The 20,025-nt window shown below is 48.7% G+C and overlaps 1 protein-coding gene across 2 annotated transcripts in view; it reads left to right on the top strand.

Moving 5' to 3' along the window:
- The first annotated feature begins 19,128 nt into the window (after positions 1-19,128).
- The window catches only part of AKAP8 (A-kinase anchoring protein 8), a 797,769-nt gene continuing 796,872 nt past the window's right edge, over positions 19,129-20,025 (top strand). Inside the window, exon 1 of one of the 2 annotated variants that reach the window (XM_085654332.1) lies at positions 19,129-19,445. In XM_085654332.1, coding sequence (XP_085510458.1) covers positions 19,427-19,445 — 19 coding nt within the window. In that variant the 5' untranslated portion in view covers positions 19,129-19,426. Of the gene's footprint in view, positions 19,497-20,025 lie in introns of both variants that reach the window. The other variant, XM_085654333.1, reaches the window with a different exon arrangement.

Below are 20,025 nucleotides of genomic sequence, written 5' to 3'. Positions count from 1 at the left end.
AAACTTTGTATTATGTAAATAAACTACATTTTCCATGATGCACATGTAACACATCACATCCTGTAATGCCTCATAAGAGCCACCATCACCGGAAAGCATCCTCTTTCTTTGCTGCTCACACAGGAAGTTAAGTGCAAATATCTTTATTGACTCATACATATATGTTTTAAATGTGATATGCTTATCAGGCATACGCCGCTACTTTAATTGCTCTTAGCGCTGCAGGTGCTTCATGTTTATCGCTTGCGTTGCCTGTTTTGCTGTTTATTTTGCCCGCGTCGCTCGTTGTGACTGAGCGCTTCACATTGGGGCTGTAACCGCTTTCACTGCGGTGTCGGGCTCCTGCTGGGAGTCAGGAGGCTGCGTTGGCCAGGACATACGCGCGTCGGCATTATTTGAAGTCCCGGCATTGTTTGAAGTCCCGCTTCAGCGGGAATATTGCCACGCGCTTAGCGGCCGCTTCGACCGGACGAGCGAGCAAGCTCCCGCTGGGAGTATGGGTACCGCGCTGCCTTAGGTAGCGATATTACAATCTAATTAAAACGCACAGAGGCTCCCCTCATAAGCCCAAGCGCGAAGAGCCTATTTTTCGCTTTTCTATATCCCCGGTTCCACGTGCGTAGCCCAATTGGGCTACTTTCTAGTAGGGATTGGGCTACGCACGTCGTAACCTCCCCAATTGACCTGCATACTTTCATTTTCCCCTCATTTTTTTCCGAGCAACTTCCCTGACGCCTGACTGGCTGCAATAGTGGTGTTTTTGGGCCTTGGAGTGTGCACAGCTCCATTTAATTCTGCTCTTGGCTCTGATTACGCCCTGGGGGCTGCAAGAACATGCATACAGCTGATGCTGAAGAGCTAGATACCTTTTGATATCTTGTGCTGTGGGTTGGCTCCCCCATTACTCCTCTTGGCATAACCTTCATGGTTAAGTATACATATAAGTTCTGCCCCACGATGGAGGATTGGGTCACTTATGAGGATGATGATAATTTATATGAGGAGGAAGTGTCAACCCCTTCCCTAGAAGACAACATTGATGAGGCCCTGGACGGCTCGGTCCAGGAGTCGGTTAACAAGGCCCTTGAGAAAGCGGTCCCGGGGACTGTTCAGCAGGCGCTAGCTACTGCTTTGAAGTCAGTAACTAAACAACTTGAGAAATTTGCGAAACGTCATGGTTTCACTGCTCCGGCAGATCCTCTCAAAGACGTTCCCCAGCCTAAACCCTGGCCTCATTCTTCCACATATTCTTCCCTCCCTCCTCCCGACACTGACAAATCCAAGACCCCAGACACTGACACTGACCCGGATACTACGGGGACTGACACCCCGGACGAGTCCCTTCCTCAGAAAAGAACCAAGAAGTCTAAAAATGTTGAAACACCTCAAGCTGTTCCCACTCCCTTCACATTTAACCCAGCTGACATAGTGCACCCCAGGTCGTCCGATTGGTTACCTGCCCCTGAGGTTGCTGCGTACTTACACGAAAACCTTCGCAAAAGCTTCGACAAGGAGGTTCGGAACAGACTGCGTTCAGAGTGTCCTAGACCGGATATTTCCGACAAGGTGGCAGAAACCCGGATATAGACTCCAGCCTCTTGACCTTCTTAAAAAAGTTTGCGAAAGACCCCAAGAAGGGTATCGATAGTGCCTGGCGAGAGTGCCAGGATAGGCTCTTAGATGTGGTCGGCCCCCTTGCTAAGATCCTGGAAATGGCTTTAGAAGCGCAGGAATCTGGGGCTGCAGTAGATCCCCATGTCCAAGCAGGATGGACACAGCGGGCCATATGTCTCTTGGGTAATGCCAACTGTGCCATCTCCACCAAACGGCGCAAATAATCCTCATGCGCATGGACTCCAATCTCACAGAGTTGGCTGCTGCGGAACCTGGTCCCTTGGCAGACGGGAACCTGTTTGGGGACCGTTTTCTCAAAGACGTGGCCAAGTATGTGGGCACCTTCACGACTCTTGACAAAGCTCAGTCGGGCATTAAAAGAGTCTTTCAGGCTGGTGTTTTCAACAGGGCTGGACGAGGACGCTTGTTTAGCCGCCAGTTCTCCCAATGTCCTCAGAGAGGAGACTTCGGTTGAGGCAGGGGAGAGTGGGACTCCAACCGTGGCAGAACTTTTTACCCCACCAGACAGCGCTTCAACAAGAGGCGCTTCAACAGAGGATCGTACCGTGGAGGCTTCCAAAACCCTGAATCTTCAGGTAAGTGCTCTAGACAAATTCATACTACCTCTGGGGGGGGGGTGTACTCAGTTTTTCTATCACAATTGGGTTCAACTATCTCAGGATGCTTGGGTACTGCAGACAATTCAGGGTTTTCATCTCGATTTCTTTCAGACCCCTTATCAGGACAGGCAACCCAGACAGCTTTCTTTTTCCCAACTAGAGTGCGATTTTATAGATTCCGAACTCGAAGAATTGCTGCAGAAACACGCAATAGCGTATTGCGACGAGGGCCCTCGCGGTTTCTGCAGCAATATTTTTCTGGTGCAGAAGAAAGGCGGAGGTTACAGGTTGGTACTCAATTTAAAGGATTTCAGTCATTACATGACCTACAAACATTTCAAGATGGAGGGCATCCATCTTTTGGCGGAACTCCTGAAACAAGAGGACTGGCTGGTCCGTCTGGACCTGAAAGAAGCCCATCTCTCTATTCCCATCTTTTCTCCCCATTGCCGGTTCCTGCTATTTCAATGGCCGAACCGATGGTACGAATATTTGGTCCTTCCTTTCGGACTTTCCTCGGCACCCTGGTGTTTCACCAAGGTACTGAAACCAGTGATTGCGTATCTCAGGGAACAGGGAATTTGCATGATAGTTTACCTAGACGACATTCTTATCATGGCGCAATCTCCAATTCTAGCAGTTCAGCATTTACACATGACCATTGCTACCTTACAAAACCTGGGGTTCGTGATCAACGAGCCCAAGTCGGTTCTGTGTCCTAACCCAGACGATAGATTTCCTAGGCTTCGTCATAAATTCTCAAACGGCACCGTTGAGTCTTCCACGCTCCAAACTTCGGGATATCAAAAAGGAACTGTTACCTGTTATCCAAACAGATGGTCTCACTCAGAGTGATCGCCAGGATAATGTGCCTTCTGGCATCCTCCATTCAAGCGATTTTTCCAGGGCCCCTTCATTATCGTGCCCTTCAGAGGCTAAAGATTCAGCACTTGCAGAAAGGCCTCTCGTACACAGACCTAGTACCTCTTTCCCAAGAGGTACGGGATCCCGTGGGGGCAGACTTACCCTATGTTGTAATTTTTTTGTCCAAAAAGCCTTCTGAGGGTTTGGCATATCGTTCCATCAACAATTTCCATTCAGCCATTTCAGCGGGTCATTCTCAGCTTGAGGGCAAACCAATAGGGATGCATCCATTGATTTGTAAACTCTTGAAAGGTATTAGAGTAGCTAATCCGCCCAAGCTGAAGTATTCTTCCTTGTGGGATATCTCGCTAGTTCTTTCCTTATTCAATCAATGGCCCAGCAACGATATCTTGACAAGGAAACAACTCTCCTCCAAATTGGCCATGCTGTTATGTCTGTCGGCATGTAGACGTTCGGCGGATGTTAAAGCTCTAGATATTACAGGTAGAGTATTTACTCCTGAAGGAGTTTCTTTTAACATCACTTCCAGGACTAAAACTATGTCACGTCATGTGGAATATCATTCTTTTCCTAGTAATACCAAGCTCTGTGTAGTTCAATGTCTCAAGTCTTACGAAGAATGTACCAGGCCTATTCGGCCGGATGGGGTGGTGCAATTATTGATTGCTTTGCAGAAACCGTACAGACCTGTTACTGCGGTTACTATAGCTAGATAGTTAAAATCTGTTATGCAAGAAGCAGGTATTAATACTCAGGCGTTTGGGGCGCATTCTGTTTGAGGCGCCAAGGCATCTAAAACGTTCATGTTGGGTTCTACTATTCAGGATATCATGCATTCTGCAGATTGGTCTTCTGAGTCTACATTTAAACAGTTTTATTATAAACCAGTGGGTGATATATCCTCTGTGGTTTTTGATCAGCGTTAAACTAGCATAATACAAAGCCTCCGGTTCTCTAATAGAATAAAAAATTAGCTAGCATTCGCGCCAAGAATTTTCAATTCTATTAAGGACACGGAGGCGAGGATTATCCCACCCGGTTCCATTACAGTATTGTAATAGTTACCCACCCGTTTGTATTTATATTCTGGTTACGCAGAAGTTACGGGTTGTTCTGTCTCTCATTCTTCCAGGTTCTGAGAAGAAGATGGATTAAGTGTACTTCCCAGCTGGACAGGTTCTTCCACGTTGGAGGATGTTCTTATTTGGACTTCAGTTATGTTTGTTGGACTTTTACTGTTCGAAGCAAAGAAAGCGGATGATTTCCGCTGATGGTGGCTCTTATGGGGCATTACAGGATGTGATGTGTTACATGTGCATCATGCGAAATGTAGTTTATTTACATAATACAAAGTTTTCATTGGCTGCTGTGAGTGGCAATAAATAGAAAGAGAAGCATAATCCTCGCCTCCGTGTCCTTAAAAGAAATGAAAATTCTTGGCGTGAATGCTAGCTAATTCTATGTCAGGAAGCGGAGGCGAGGATTATGCATTACTTTCTTCACTTTTATTTAACAGCAAGTTCAAAGGTTATAGAAAAAACAAATATGTCCTTGAACTACAACTCCCATGAACCTCGGGAGTAACCATGGTCACCAACAGTCCAATCCCAGTCTACAACATTAGGCCATATAACACTGTCGTTGCCGTAGTCCTTCCTCTTTCTTCACTGCTCGCCCGTCAGTTAAGTCCCTTCTCTCCTTCACTGTGATTGTTTGGGGTTAGCTGAACGGGTTGTGGTTGCTTGTTAGAGAATTGCCTGTGTTGATTTTTTGCATTTGCTGTCGCTCTTTGCGAGCGCTTTATTTAGCGGAACCTCCCGCTTCTATGGTCCGCGCGGTAGGCTTGTAGCCCGAGCGCGTCTTTCGCTTACAGCACCGGTGCGCTAGGTGGCGCTGTTTCGCGCCATAACCGCATCCATCGCTCCACAGCGCCCTTCGCGCCGCTTGTGGACGATCCAGCGCTGAGGGATAGGAGTGCTTCTGCTCGTGCCTGCATTCCCTTGCCTCCTCGCCTGACACCGCCGCAACGGTAAGCTTGACGGGCATAGCCCTTAATTTGCATTTACAGCCGATCACGGCTCCTGCCTGTCACCGCTTCGGGTGGCTGCGCTTCAGGGCACCGGTGAGAGGGCGGCCCCCCTTAACTTTATTGGGGCATCTTTATCTGAATTGGTGCCCTTCCCTCCTGAAACATGCAATCCCAACGGGAGCATGATTATTTACCCTCTGTATCCTCTGTGGAGGAACGGGTTCCCCCATCGCGCATTCCTCCAGAAGTGGACAGGTTCCTCTCTTCGGCCATTGCCCAGGCACTGGCCCCTCTCCAGGACAGCGTGAATAAACTGTCTGCCCAGGTCTTCAAAGGCACGGGGATCCTGGGGGACGGGGGAGCCGGGCCTATTGGTGTGCTATCTGCTTACCCGCGTAAGGCTCCTAAGCGTGACGCGGGGCACCTGGAGGGCTTCAGTCGCCTTACTGAAGCCTTCCATAAGAGTGCGCGCACGCTACGAGACGCACCCTACCGAGAGGAAGACTTGCCCGGACTTACCGGTGATGATGTCACCACGGAGTTTGACCTCAATGAGGGGTTACCCGATATGGGGGAGGGTGATGGTGATGACAAAGAGGATTCATCGGATGACCTTCAGGACTCCAGCAGGTCCTGGCGTCCGCAATCTTCCGCCTCAGATGCGGGGGGAGGGGAGGCCCCCGCAGATATGTTTGATCCAACGTGTATTTTCAGGCCCAGGTCTGCAGAATGGTTCCGTGATAAGACGGTGGCCGACAACGTCACCCACAAGATTAGAACACCCCTCGACAAAGAAGTGAGGGCGAAACTTCGTTCGAAGTGCCCTAGGCCTTCCCTCCCCAATAGAGTCACATTAACATCTGAGATAGATCCCAAATTATGCACCTTTTTCTCGAAATACATGAAGGACCCTAAGAAGGGGATAGATAGATCATGGAGAGCCTGCCAAGACAAGCTCTTGGACGTGGTTGGGCCGCTGACCAAGATCATCAAATTGGCGGAGAGCCAGGGAATCTGGTCAACCCCTTCCCACGGACGACGTGGCGGGATGGGCATAGATGGCTATGTGCCTCCTCTGCAATGCCAAATATGCCCTCTCGGCCGAACGCCGTTGGTCCCTGTTGCTTAAGATTGATCCCAAACTCGGGGAACTCTCTTCTTTGGAAGCAGGCCCAATAGCTCAGGGCTCCTTGTTCGGCTACCCTTTCGTCAGGGAGCTAGGGAAATTTGTCTCTACCTTCTCGGCATTGGATAAAGCGCAAGCTTCGATGAAGAAGATCTTCCCCAGGAAGGTTTTTGGTGGGGCCGGAAGAGGCAGGGGTCGCTCCTCCGGCCGCCAATCCTCCCAAGGCCCTAACAAACAACAAGCCAAAAGGAACAACGGGTGGCACGACGGCCGCCAAGGAACTTTCTATCCCTCTCGAGGCGGTAGAGGGAAGAACAACCGAGGGCGTGGAGGAGCACAGAACAACTCCGGTGGATACAACGGTAAGCACTACTCTGTTGTCTCCCGTCCGATTGAGGGGGAAGAATTGCTCAGTTCTTTCATGAGTGGGCAGGGCTCACCTCAGATCCGTGGGTGCTGGAGACCGTAAGAGGGTTCCATATAGAGTTCTACGGGACGCCGGTACAGGCCTCCCGTCGTCGTCCGCTAGTATTCTCCTCACAGGACGAGGCCGTTATAGATCAGAAGGTGCACGATCTTTTATCCAAAGGGGCTATTTGTCAGGTGGATCTCCACCCCAGAGGTTTCTTGAGCAACATTTTCCTAGTAGAAAAGAAGGAAAAAGGCTTCTGCCCAGTCATCAACCTCAGAGCTTTCAACGAGTGGCTGGTTTACCGCCACTTCAAGATGGAAGGGATCCACCTCCTCAGGGATCTCCTTCTTCAGGGTGACTGGCTGGCTCGGCTAGATCTCAAAGACGCCTACCTCTCGGTTCCCATTTTTCCCCCACACTGCAGGTTCCTCCAATTCCAGTGGAGAGATCAGTTTTTCGAGTTCCGGACCCTGCCCTTCGGTCTGTCGTCAGCACCTTGGTGCTTCACGATGCTCCTCAAACCGGTGGTGGAACACCTCCGGACGTTGGGCATCCGGCTGATCATTTATCTGGACGATGTTCTTTTGATGGAACAGTCCAGGGAGCAATTGGTGGCTCATTTGGAGACCACCATCTCTCTCCTCCAAGCTCTGGGATTTACCATCAACAGTCAGAAGTCAGATCTCATCCCGCAACAGAGCATGACGTTTTTGGGTTTCCGGATAGACTCCAGGGCGGCAACCCTGAACCTCCCGGAGCAGAAGATTTACAAGATCAAGAAAGAGTTACGGAAGGTTCTCCGACGGGACAGGATACCCTAATGCCAGCTGGCCAGGATTATGGGTTTATTGTCATCTTCGATACAACCCATCTTTCCAGGACCACTACACTACAGAGCCCTCCAGAGGCTCAAGGCATCCCATCTGCGGAGGGGACTCACATACTCCGAGCTGGTCTCTCTAACCCAAGAAGCCAGAACGGAACTCCAGTGGTGGATCGATCACATGGAGGCGTGGAACGGTCAGGCGATCTTTTTCTCCCAACCGGATCTAGTGATAAGAGTCAGATGCCAGCCGGCTGGGCTGGGGCGCCAGATGTGAACCAGTCTCCATGGGAGGCAGATGGACGGAGGAGGAGCTGTCCCTGCACATCAACTGCCTGGAGCTCCTGGCGGGCTCCTTTGCTATTCGGTCCTTCACGTGAGACAAAGCGTCTTGCTGTGTTCTTCTCCGCATGGACAACACGACGGCGGTGCAATACATCAACTGCCTGGGTGGCACTCGCTCCAGAGCCTTGGCGGAGCTGGCGAAGGACATTTGGCACTACTGCCTCCAGCGACAGATTTCAGTCACGGCCGAGTATCTACCGGGAACACAGAACTCGGTGGCGGATTGGAGCTCCAGGCACTTCCGGGATGCCAGCAACTGGAGGTTGGACCCAGCGGTCTTCCAGGCTCTGACGCATACGTGGGGTCCCTGCCAAGTAGATCTGTTTGCCTCCAGATGGAACGCCCAGGTTCCCCGGTACTTCAGCTGGAGGCCGGATCCCGGGGCGGAGGCAGTGGACGCGTTCCTTCAGGACTGGGCAGCAATTCAAGCCTACGCATTTCCCCTCTTCCTGTTTATTCAGAGGGTGGCGGCGCCAGCCAGCCGACAGACAGCCTCCCTGATCTTGATCACGCCGATCTGGCTATCTCAAGCGTGGTTCCCTTACGCCTAGAATTGTCTTGGGACTCGCCGATCCACTTGCCTCTATACGACAAAATCCTAACTGACCCACTGGGCCTTCCACATCCTCTGGTCCTCCCAGGCCATCTTCATCTCATGGCATGGAGGATTTCAGGTGACGTTGGACGGACAGCCCACTTTCGCAGGACGCTCAATTCCTCATTCAGCAGGCATGGGCCCCAGGGACCACCAAGAGATACAGATCGGCTTGGAGGCGATGGGTTCATTTGTGTATGCCGAAACACCTGGATCCCGTGGGCGCCAGCGTCCCCGATATAGTGAACTTCCTAGCTGAACTATTTCAGGAAGGGTTGGCCTATTGTACCATCAATTCCTTCCGATCTGCCATCTCAGCAGGCCATATTCCTGTCGACAGGGCTCCTGTGGGGAGCACCCCTGGGTAAGCTCCTCAAAGGCATCAGGATTTCTCGACCTCCCGAGCCCCGATACGCGGGCCTTTGGGACGTCAACCTGGTTCTCCGCTTGTTGCTATCCTGGCAAGATAATCATTATCTGTCCAGAAAGGAGATCTCAGTGAAACTGGCAATGCTACTCTGCCTTATCTCTTGTAAGAGGGCGTCGGATGTAAGGGCCCTGGACATTACTGCAAGGATTTTTACCCCCGAAGGGGTTACCTTTACCATTTCCAGGAGAACAAAGACGAGTACAAGGTCAGTAACTTATCCTGCTTTCCCTGATTCTCCGAAATTGTGCGTGGTTAGATGCCTAAAGACATATGAGGACGTGACATTGGCGGTACGGCCTCCGGGGGAACGGCAACTCCTGATTGCCCTGAAAAAACCTTTCAAATCGGTGTCCTCTCCGACCATTGCTCGATGGGTCAGATGGATAATGTCAGAGGCTGGCATAGATTCTAGAGCATTTGGCGCACATTCTACCAGGGGGGCTATGGCTTCCAAGGCCATCCAGGTTGGAGGTAGGTTGGAAGACTATATGAATGCGGCGGATTGGTCCTCTGAGTCAACTTTTAAAAAGTTCTACTTCAAATCAATCCATGAAGCGGCCGCATTGGTGGTAAATAAGCTTTAAAAATGCATAATCCTCGCCTCCGCTTCCTGACATAGAATGAGAAATTTCCTAGTTAGCACGAAGGAAAGTTTCAATTCTATTAAGGACGCGGAGGCGAGGAATATTCCCCCGGGCATGTTATACCTTCGCCTCCCACCCTCTCGGAAGGGATACAATGCTTACAAGGGAGTGCAATACACCAGGTCCCGTCTTATCAGGGAAGTACTATTCTTTACTCTCTACGAGGTTCTCCTTGTCTCATGAAAATGATGTTGTCATGATTGTTTCTGTTGCTCAACTTTCTAAGCTCTGTGGTTTTATGGATAGAGAAGGTGATATATGCATTGCAACTGTCATGTTTTTCCTTTGTTACAGATTCTATTTTGATTACTTTGGTTGTTTGATTGAATTGTGGCCCTGATTATTGTGCCCAAGAGAGTTCTCAATATCTTCTAATTATCCTCCTAGGTTCAGACTCCAAGACGGACTAAGTTTCGGAGGGCTTACCTTCCTGCAGCAGAGAAAGAGGAAGGACTACGGCAACAACAGTGTTATAAGGCCTAATGTTGTAGACTGGGATTGGACTGTTGGTGACCATGGTTACTCCCGAGGTTCATGGGAGTTGTAGTTCAAGGACATGTGTTTTTTCTATAACCTTTGAACTTGCTGTTCAATAAAAGTGAAAAAAGTAATGCATAATCCTCGCCTCCGCGTCCTTAATAGAATTGAAACTTTCCTTCTTGCTAACTAGGAATTTTCTAATTTTTTACTCCTTCCCCTTAGCCCTTTGCATGACAACCATCACGCAACATTTAAAAGTAATTCATAATCTTTATTTTCGAAAGACAATTTGGCTAAACCATACATGCCAACATTTCAGAAGAGCAAAGAGGGAGATTTTTTAGAAAAAATGGGGCCTTGAATCGGGTTACTGTCATGTATGGGCTTTGGAAGTGTGCTGCTGCAGGAGGTTCGAACATTTGAAACGCAAATGCACGTTTTTAGGTCTCGCCTTGCTGTCGCGTAAGCGATCGCAAAGCGAGACTATTGAAAGCGGGTTTGAAAAGTGCTCCCAAAAAGCAGATTGCATAGCTAGCACGCGCACAATCACGCGCATCGTGCCGCCATGCAATCCGCCTTTTGGGAGCACTTCAAAGCGTCTGCTCCCCAGCGCGCGCACCACGCTCCGCCGGGCTTGTTTCTCAACCATGCAGCACCCAGCCCAGTGGTGGTCACAGCTCAGCCAGCACCAGACGGGCTATAACGAATAACTGCCTGCAAGGATTCTCCTGCCTCCACCCCCTGTTCTCCGTAAGCTGTTACACACGCATGTACGTTTGTGCACTTCAGACAGCAGCAGTAATTTGCTTCATGCACCTCCTCCTCTCCTTAAGCAGTTTCTTGTGCCTCCCCCACTGCCATCCTTAAGCCGTTCCTCGGCCAGGTACACTTGCATCCTTCAATCAGCAGCACTAAACGGGCATTAAAGAATCGCCACACGCATGGCAGGCACCCCAAATGTCTATGGTCACAAAGCAATATGTGCTGGCCCCCAGCAGCGGCTATAATCGTGGCACTCTATGTAGAAATGGTGGATCACCAACAATGCAGAAGCCCGTAAATTCCGCTCAGAAGCTTCAGATTCCATACTCTTGTGATCAATAGATTTCTTTATTTAACCACCCACGTTGCGGTTAGTTTAAAAAAAAAAAAAAAAAAATCTTTACTATGCTGTTCTTCCAAATTTCCATGAGCACATGAGGCATTGCAGCCCCTCCCACTCCACCTAGTTAAGCATGGCAGCAAGTTCAGGAGGCAGCGTGCTTTTCTTATTTACTGCACACACCCACTTGTATAAACCCTCTGCCTTCACACTCCTTTGTTGTTCTCCCCACCCCCTTCTGCTGCTCCCCACTCAGGTGGCGACTGCTCCTTCCTAGCTCGTTTTTGGGTTTCCGGATAGACTCCAGGGCGGCAACCCTGAACCTCCCGGAGCAGAAGATTTACAAGATCAAGAAAGAGTTACGGAAGGTTCTCCGACGGGACAGGATACCCTAATGCCAGCTGGCCATGATTGTGGGTTTATTGTCATCTTCGATACAACCCATCTTTCCAGGACCACTACACTACAGAGCCCTCCAGAGGCTCAAGGCATCCCATCTGCGGAGGGGACTCACATACTCCGAGCTGGTCTCTCTAACCCAAGAAGCCAGAACGGAACTCCAGTGGTGGATCGATCACATGGAGGCGTGGAACGGTCAGGCGATCTTTTTCTCCCAACCGGATCTAGTGATAAGAGTCAGATGCCAGCCGGCTGGGCTGGGGCGCCAGATGTGAACCAGTCTCCATGGGAGGCAGATGGACGGAGGAGGAGCTGTCCCTGCACATCAACTGCCTGGAGCTCCTGGCGGGCTCCTTTGCTATTCGGTCCTTCACGTGAGACAAAGCGTCTTGCTGTGTTCTTCTCCGCATGGACAACACGACGGCGGTGCAATACATCAACTGCCTGGGTGGCACTCGCTCCAGAGCCTTGGCGGAGCTGGCGAAGGACATTTGGCACTACTGCCTCCAGCGACAGATTTCAGTCACGGCCGAGTATCTACCGGGAACACAGAACTCGGTGGCGGATTGGAGCTCCAGGCACTTCCGGGATGCCAGCAACTGGAGGTTGGACCCAGCGGTCTTCCAGGCTCTGACGCATACGTGGGGTCCCTGCCAAGTAGATCTGTTTGCCTCCAGATGGAACGCCCAGGTTCCCCGGTACTTCAGGTGGAGGCCGGATCCCGGGGCGGAGGCAGTGGACGCGTTCCTTCAGGACTGGGCAGCAATTCAAGCCTACGCATTTCCCCTCTTCCTGTTTATTCAGAGGGTGGCGGCGCAAGCCAGCCGACAGACAGCCTCCCTGATCTTGATCACGCCGATCTGGCGATCTCAAGCGTGGTTCCCTTACGCCTAGAATTGTCTTGGGACTCGCCGATCCACTTGCCTCTATACGACAAAATCCTAACTGACCCACTGGGCCTTCCACATCCTCTGGTCCTCCCAGGCCATCTTCATCTCATGGCATGGAGGATTTCAGGTGACGTTGGACGGACAGCCCACTTTCGCAGGACGCTCAATTCCTCATTCAGCAGGCATGGGCCCCAGGGACCACCAAGAGATACAGATCGGCTTGGAGGCGATGGGTTCATTTGTGTATGCCGAAACACCTGGATCCCGTGGGCGCCAGCGTCCCCGATATAGTGAACTTCCTAGCTGAACTATTTCAGGAAGGGTTGGCCTATTGTACCATCAATTCCTTCCGATCTGCCATCTCAGCAGGCCATATTCCTGTCGACAGGGCTCCTGTGGGGAGCACCCCTGGGTAAGCTCCTCAAAGGCATCAGGATTTCTCGACCTCCCGAGCCCCGATACGCGGGCCTTTGGGACGTCAACCTGGTTCTCCGCTTGTTGCTATCCTGGCAAGATAATCATTATCTGTCCAGAAAGGAGATCTCAGTGAAACTGGCAATGCTACTCTGCCTTATCTCTTGTAAGAGGGCGTCGGATGTAAGGGCCCTGGACATTACTGCAAGGATTTTTACCCCCGAAGGGGTTACCTTTACCATTTCCAGGAGAACAAAGACGAGTACAAGGTCAGTAACTTATCCTGCTTTCCCTGATTCTCCGAAATTGTGCGTGGTTAGATGCCTAAAGACATATGAGGACGTGACATTGGCGGTACGGCCTCCGGGGGAACGGCAACTCCTGATTGCCCTGAAAAAACCTTTCAAATCGGTGTCCTCTCCGACCATTGCTCGATGGGTCAGATGGATAATGTCAGAGGCTGGCATAGATTCTAGAGCATTTGGCGCACATTCTACCAGGGGGGCTATGGCTTCCAAGGCCATCCAGGTTGGAGGTAGGTTGGAAGACTATATGAATGCGGCGGATTGGTCCTCTGAGTCAACTTTTAAAAAGTTCTACTTCAAATCAATCCATGAAGCGGCCGCATTGGTGGTAAATAAGCTTTAAAAATGCATAATCCTCGCCTCCGCTTCCTGACATAGAATGAGAAATTTCCTAGTTAGCACGAAGGAAAGTTTCAATTCTATTAAGGACGCGGAGGCGAGGAATATTCCCCCGGGCATGTTATACCTTCGCCTCCCACCCTCTCGGAAGGGATACAATGCTTACAAGGGAGTGCAATACACCAGGTCCCGTCTTATCAGGGAAGTACTATTCTTTACTCTCTACGAGGTTCTCCTTGTCTCATGAAAATGATGTTGTCATGATTGTTTCTGTTGCTCAACTTTCTAAGCTCTGTGGTTTTATGGATAGAGAAGGTGATATATGCATTGCAACTGTCATGTTTTTCCTTTGTTACAGATTCTATTTTGATTACTTTGGTTGTTTGATTGAATTGTGGCCCTGATTATTGTGCCCAAGAAAGTTCTCAATATCTTCTAATTATCCTCCTAGGTTCAGACTCCAAGACGGACTAAGTTTCGGAGGGCTTACCTTCCTGCAGCAGAGAAAGAGGAAGGACTACGGCAACAACAGTGTTATAAGGCCTAATGTTGTAGACTGGGATTGGACTGTTGGTGACCATGGTTACTCCCGAGGTTCATGGGAGTTGTAGTTCAAGGACATGTGTTTTTTCTATAACCTTTGAACTTGCTGTTCAATAAAAGTGAAAAAAGTAATGCATAATCCTCGCCTCCGCGTCCTTAATAGAATTTAAACTTTCCTTCTTGCTAACTAGGAATAAGCGATCGCAAAGCGAGACTATTGAAAGCGGGTTTGAAAAGTGCTCCCAAAAAGCAGATTGCATAGCTAGCACGCGCACAATCACGCGCATCGTGCCGCCATGCAATCCGCCTTTTGGGAGCACTTCAAAGCGTCCGCTCCCCAGCGCGCGCACCACGCTCCGCCGGGCTTGTTTCTCAACCATGCAGCACCCAGCCCAGTGGTGGTCACAGCTCAGCCAGCACCAGACGGGCTATAACGAATAACTGCCTGCAAGGATTCTCCTGCCTCCACCCCCTGTTCTCCGTAAGCTGTTACACACGCATGTATGTTTGTGCACTTCAGACAGCAGCAGTAATTTGCTTCATGCACCTCCTCCTCTCCTTAAGCAGTTTCTTGTGCCTCCCCCACTGCCATCCTTAAGCCGTTCCTCGGCCAGGTACACTTGCATCCTTCAATCAGCAGCACTAAGCGGGCATTAAAGAATCGCCACACGCATGGCAGGCACCCCAAATGTCTATGGTCACAAAGCAATATGTGCTGGCCCCCAGCAGCGGCTATACTCGTGGCACTCTATGTAGAAATGGTGGATCACCAACAATGCAGAAGCCCGTAAATTCCGCTCAGAAGCTTCAGATTCCATACTCTTGTGATCAATAGATTTCTTTATTTAACCACCCACGTTGCGGTTAGTTTAAAAAAAAAAAAAAAAAATCTTTACTATGCTGTTCTTCCAAATTTCCATGAGCACATGAGGCATTGCAGCCCCTCCCACTCCACCTAGTTAAGCATGGCAGCAAGTTCAGGAGGCAGCGTGCTTTTCTTATTTACTGCACACACCCACTTGTATAAACCCTCTGCCTTCACACTCCTTTGTTGTTCTCCCCACCCCCTTCTGCTGCTCCCCACTCAGGTGGCGACTGCTCCTTCCTAGCTCCCCCATCCTAAAACATTGCACTGCCTACTTGCCTTCTGTGTTGCTCCCAACCTCCCTGCTCCGTTGAGTCTTCTGCTTCTCCCAGTCTGTCTTCGTTTGTTTAACAACCCCCCCACCCCCCCCTCGTTCTCAAAGATCCTTTGTTGCACTCCTTCACCCCCTTCCCTGGCTGCTACCCGCTCCGGCATTGCCCCCTCCTCCACAATTGACTCACTCTCAATGACTCACTAATTGACTCACTCTCACTGACTCACTCTCTCATGACACTCTCACTGACTGACTCTCACTAATTGACTCACTCTCACAGACTCACTTACTAATTGACTCATTCTCAATGACTCACTAATTGACTCACTCTCACTGACTCACTCTCTCTCACTAATTGACTCACTCTCACTGGCTCACTCATTCACTAATTGACTCACTCTCACTGACTCACTCTCTCTCATGACTCACTCTCACTGACTCAATCTCACTAATTAACTCGCTCTCACTGACTCACTCACTAATTGACTCACTCTCAATGACTCACTAATTGACTCACTCTCACTGACTCACTCACTCTCTCACTAATTGACTCTCACTGGCTCACTCTCACTGACTTACTCTCACGGACTCACTAATTGACTCACTCTCACTGACACACTCTCACTAATTGACTCACTCTCAATGACTCACTAATTGACTCACTCTCACTGACTCACTCTCTCTCTCATGACTCACTCTCACTGACTCAATCTCACTAATTGACTCGCTCTCACTGACTCACTCACTAATTGACTCACTCTCAATGACTCACTAATTGACTCACTCTCACTGACTCACTCTCTATCATGACTCACTCTCACTGACTCACTCTCACTAATTCACTCACTCTCACTGAATCTCACACTAATTGACTCACTCTCAATGACTCACTAATTGACTCACTCTCACTGACTCACTCTCTCTCTCTCACTAATTGACTCACTCTCACTGGCTCACTAATTTACTCACTCTCACTGAGTCACTCTCTCACTAATTGACTTACTCTCACTGACTCACTCTCTCTCTCATAACTCACTCTCACTGACTCACTCTCACTAATTGACTCTCTCACTGACTCACTCGCTGATTGACTCACTCACTGAGTCACTCTCTCACTAATTGACTCACTCACACTGACTCTCTCTCCCATGACTCACTCTCACTGACTCACTATCACTAATTGACTCACTCCCACTGACTCACTCACTAATTGACTCACTCACTGAGTCACTCTCTCACTAATTGACTCACTCTCACTAATTTCCACACTCTCACAGACTCACTCTCACTGACTCACTCACTCACTCATTGACTCACTCTCACTGGCTCACTCTCACTGACTTACTCTCACTGACTCACTCTCACTAATTGACTCACTCTCACAGACTCACTTACTAATTGACTCACTCTCAATGACTCACGAATTGACTCACTCTCACTGAGTCACTCTCTCTCTCACTAATTGACTCACTCTCACTGGCTCACTTGCTCACTAATTAACTCACTCTCACTGAGTCACTCTCTCACTAATTGACTCACTCTCACTGACTCACTCTCTCACTAATTGACTCACTCTTACTGATTGACTCACTCTCACTGACTCACTCTCACTCACTCACTCATTGACTCACTCTCACTGACTCACTCTCACTCACTCATTGACTCACTCTCACTGGCTCACCATACCACAGGAATGTTCCACAGGCAAATAAAAACTTTCTTTACAGAATCCTTGTTTCATCCTTTTGTAGTGTGATCGAAGTATACTACAGTTTCACATATAAAGGAATCAAGGCCGAAAGCAAGTACATTAAAATGAAGTAAATATTGCCTACTTGACACTAGAGATATGGGAAATAGTAACTGTGGTTCAAGCATGCAGACAGCGCGGCTTGTTTGCAATTACATTAGAAATGCTAAATTAACAAGTGTCAGCAGGAAACAGACCAGAGGCGCCACAAGGGCAGAAGCCAGACAGAACCATCCTCCTTGATTGCTGTTTCCCCTCAGCAGAGTCCGTGCTGCATATACTTAAGGAGCCTGCGAGGTTAATAAGGTCACATTTAAAATTCTGCTTTGGCTTACAGCACTTAATATTTCACTGCTCCCACACGCAGGGTGCCAGAAGAAACGGATATGGAGTGATACATAGAAGTAAGAGGGAATAACTGTCAAAATTGAAATGACAAAAAAAGGAGTTTTAATAAAGGCGCGTTGTTAGAAACCTGCATGCCATTGTACAACATAAACGTTACACAAATATACTAAGAACTATACAATTTTCTTTGTACAATATTTCTATAGTGGATTAAACACTTTAAACTTTGGAGAATGGGAGCCCCACCATAAATCAGTGTGACTCTGGCCACACCTAACACATGGCTACCCTGCCTCGTCTAACATATAGGAAAACATCTACAAAAAATGCTTTCATTTATTCCAAATTATAAACACTTAATTCTGATAACAGAAATCTACACATTTTTTCATAAGGTACAATACGAAAATGCACCTCCTTATAAACCTTCCGTTTTCCTTCTACCTAAATGGAATTCTCTTTTCACTGCTCCTATGGGACAGAACAGCAACTTCTCAAGGAGATAGCAATCTTAAGTGCCAGGCCACATGTCTTTTATTATGCTGCCACAGTCTAAACAATTGGAACTTTTGACACCACGCCAGACTTCTTGGGGCAGGGAGGAATTGATAACAGTCAACAGTTGTACACTGGCTCGGTTACTGCTCACACATTAAGCCACTGGTCACGACAAAGGAACATGCAGCTTTGTTATACCCTACATCCTTATATCCCAACTTTTAAGTGTGCTGCTGTAGTCTCTAACAGAAGTACATTTAAGAAACAATTGCAACATTTCACACCACGCCACACTGCTTGGCACATCTTTCTTTCTTTTTTGAAGCACAAGGTGCGAATACATTTAAAACAGACTGAACTGATAGAATAGCCTAAAGGCAGCATTACGTTTTTAGCCAATTACAACGCAGCTTTCTAAAACAAGCATTTGCAAAGCAATATGTATCGCATTTGCAAGAGTTTAAGCTTTTAGCATTGTAAATGGCAATGCTTTTATTTATGTTTTAAATACCAAAACATAAATAAGAGGCATTTTCATTTACAATGCCAAGAGCTCAAACTTGCGTAAGTGCGAGACCTATTGCATTGCAAATGCTTGTTTTATTACCTTTCAGAAGCATGGAGCGCAAAGGCAGGCAGAGAGATGCAAGTGTTGTGCTGGCAGGTTGCTGGCAGTGCATACACCCCCCAATCGTGTGTAGCAGGCCGGGCTGAAACAGCTTCCCGGGCACACACACTACCCCCCCCCCCCCTACTTCACTTTGAAAGACCATTCGCTTGTTAATGAGGCTTTGTTGGTTCTTCATCCTTTCCAGAGAGCCCCTGCATCGCCACACTGACTATTGCTGGAAGAATTAGCACGTTACACAATACCAAGCCCTGTCAGCTGAAACCCCGAGGAATCGGGTTTCTGGATGCTTGAATCGGGAGGTGAGAGACTAGCCTTGAAATTGGTAGTCTCCCGCCTGAATCGGGAGGGTTGGCATGCCATGTCTGCTAAAACTATATTCGCCCTTAAACTTAAATTTCGTGGACGTGGTGTCTGCCTGTTTACCACTTCTGCATTGTTTTACTTAAATTATTATTCTTGACCGTTATTCACAAATCGTTCTCTTGTAAAGCGCTTGAATGCCCAGGGGCCATATTTGAGCTATATAAAACTGCAAGTACAGTAAATTAACGGATATTGCATGATACTCTTAACTGCTTTTTTTTATCACTCAATATGTAACGCTTGCAAAATAAAGTATTCCTATGTAACGTGCAATTTCTATTTTAAAGGGCTCTGGCGGCTATAGGTATAAGCAACGCCACATAACTAAATAATAAATACAACATAGGTCTCGCGAGACCTCGCTTTTGAATACACTGAATATGGAGGTTAGCGTTCTATGCCCTGAGACTAGAAGCAGTTTTAGCAATGCCAACTAAACTAACGGCAGTGGTCCTTCTTCTATGTTTGATTATGAACTGTTCTTCTTTGCATGCCTTAGCGGCACCCCCCCACCCCGTAAATTCTCATTGGGTAAAACAGCTTAAACCAGCCCCTCGGGATGATTGACGTGGTGCATTGTTCAATCGCAAACCAATTCGCTGCCGAGCCAGCGGTTGTGTGACATGGAGCGCGCGTGCGCAGCAGAGACGGCTGCTTCCTGAGCATTTGGAGTTTGTGAGGCCGCGGGGAAATAAAAGGAAGATGGACCAAGGATACGTGGGTGAGTGTCTCCTGCGACGGGAGAAGAAAACCTGAACCTTTCTAAGTGGAGGTGATTTGTACTGAGTTGTTGTGCCTCGACCCCCTCTCTTATAATACTGAGTGGCTGAAATCCGGCACAGGTCGCATTGTGATTGGACACCCGCCCCCGTCGCTTTCCCATACATCGGCTTGCAGTTGGTCCTTCTGGTCGTCACTGGTGTGCGACTTTCTGTTGGGACGCGTTTATCTAAAGTATGGCCACTCAAACATTTTCCTGGGGCCGTAAAGTTTGGTCTGTGATGTGACCGAGGGCCGCACTGATGGGAGGGGTGTAAAGTGGGTGTAGGCGAAGCAAAGCATGCACATCTGGTGGCTGTCTTTAAAAATTAAGGTGTTCCTAAAGTTAAGGGCCTAGTTACTTCCTTTCCCTAACTGCAAGTTAAACTTTACATAAGTGCTTGCAGTATATTTAATTTTTTTTTTCATGTTAGTGCTGAGTCGAGTAAACAGCAGCCCAGTTCTACTGTGGCCCAGGGGGCCGCATGTAAAGGTCAGGAGGGCCACATGCGACCCCCGGGCCGTACGTACTTTGAATAACA

Source organism: Triturus cristatus, chromosome 4_1 (assembly GCF_964204655.1).
Source record: "Triturus cristatus chromosome 4_1, aTriCri1.1, whole genome shotgun sequence".
Classification (NCBI taxonomy): Eukaryota; Metazoa; Chordata; class Amphibia; order Caudata; family Salamandridae; genus Triturus; species Triturus cristatus.
This window is presented reverse-complemented; position numbering and strand designations above follow the sequence as displayed.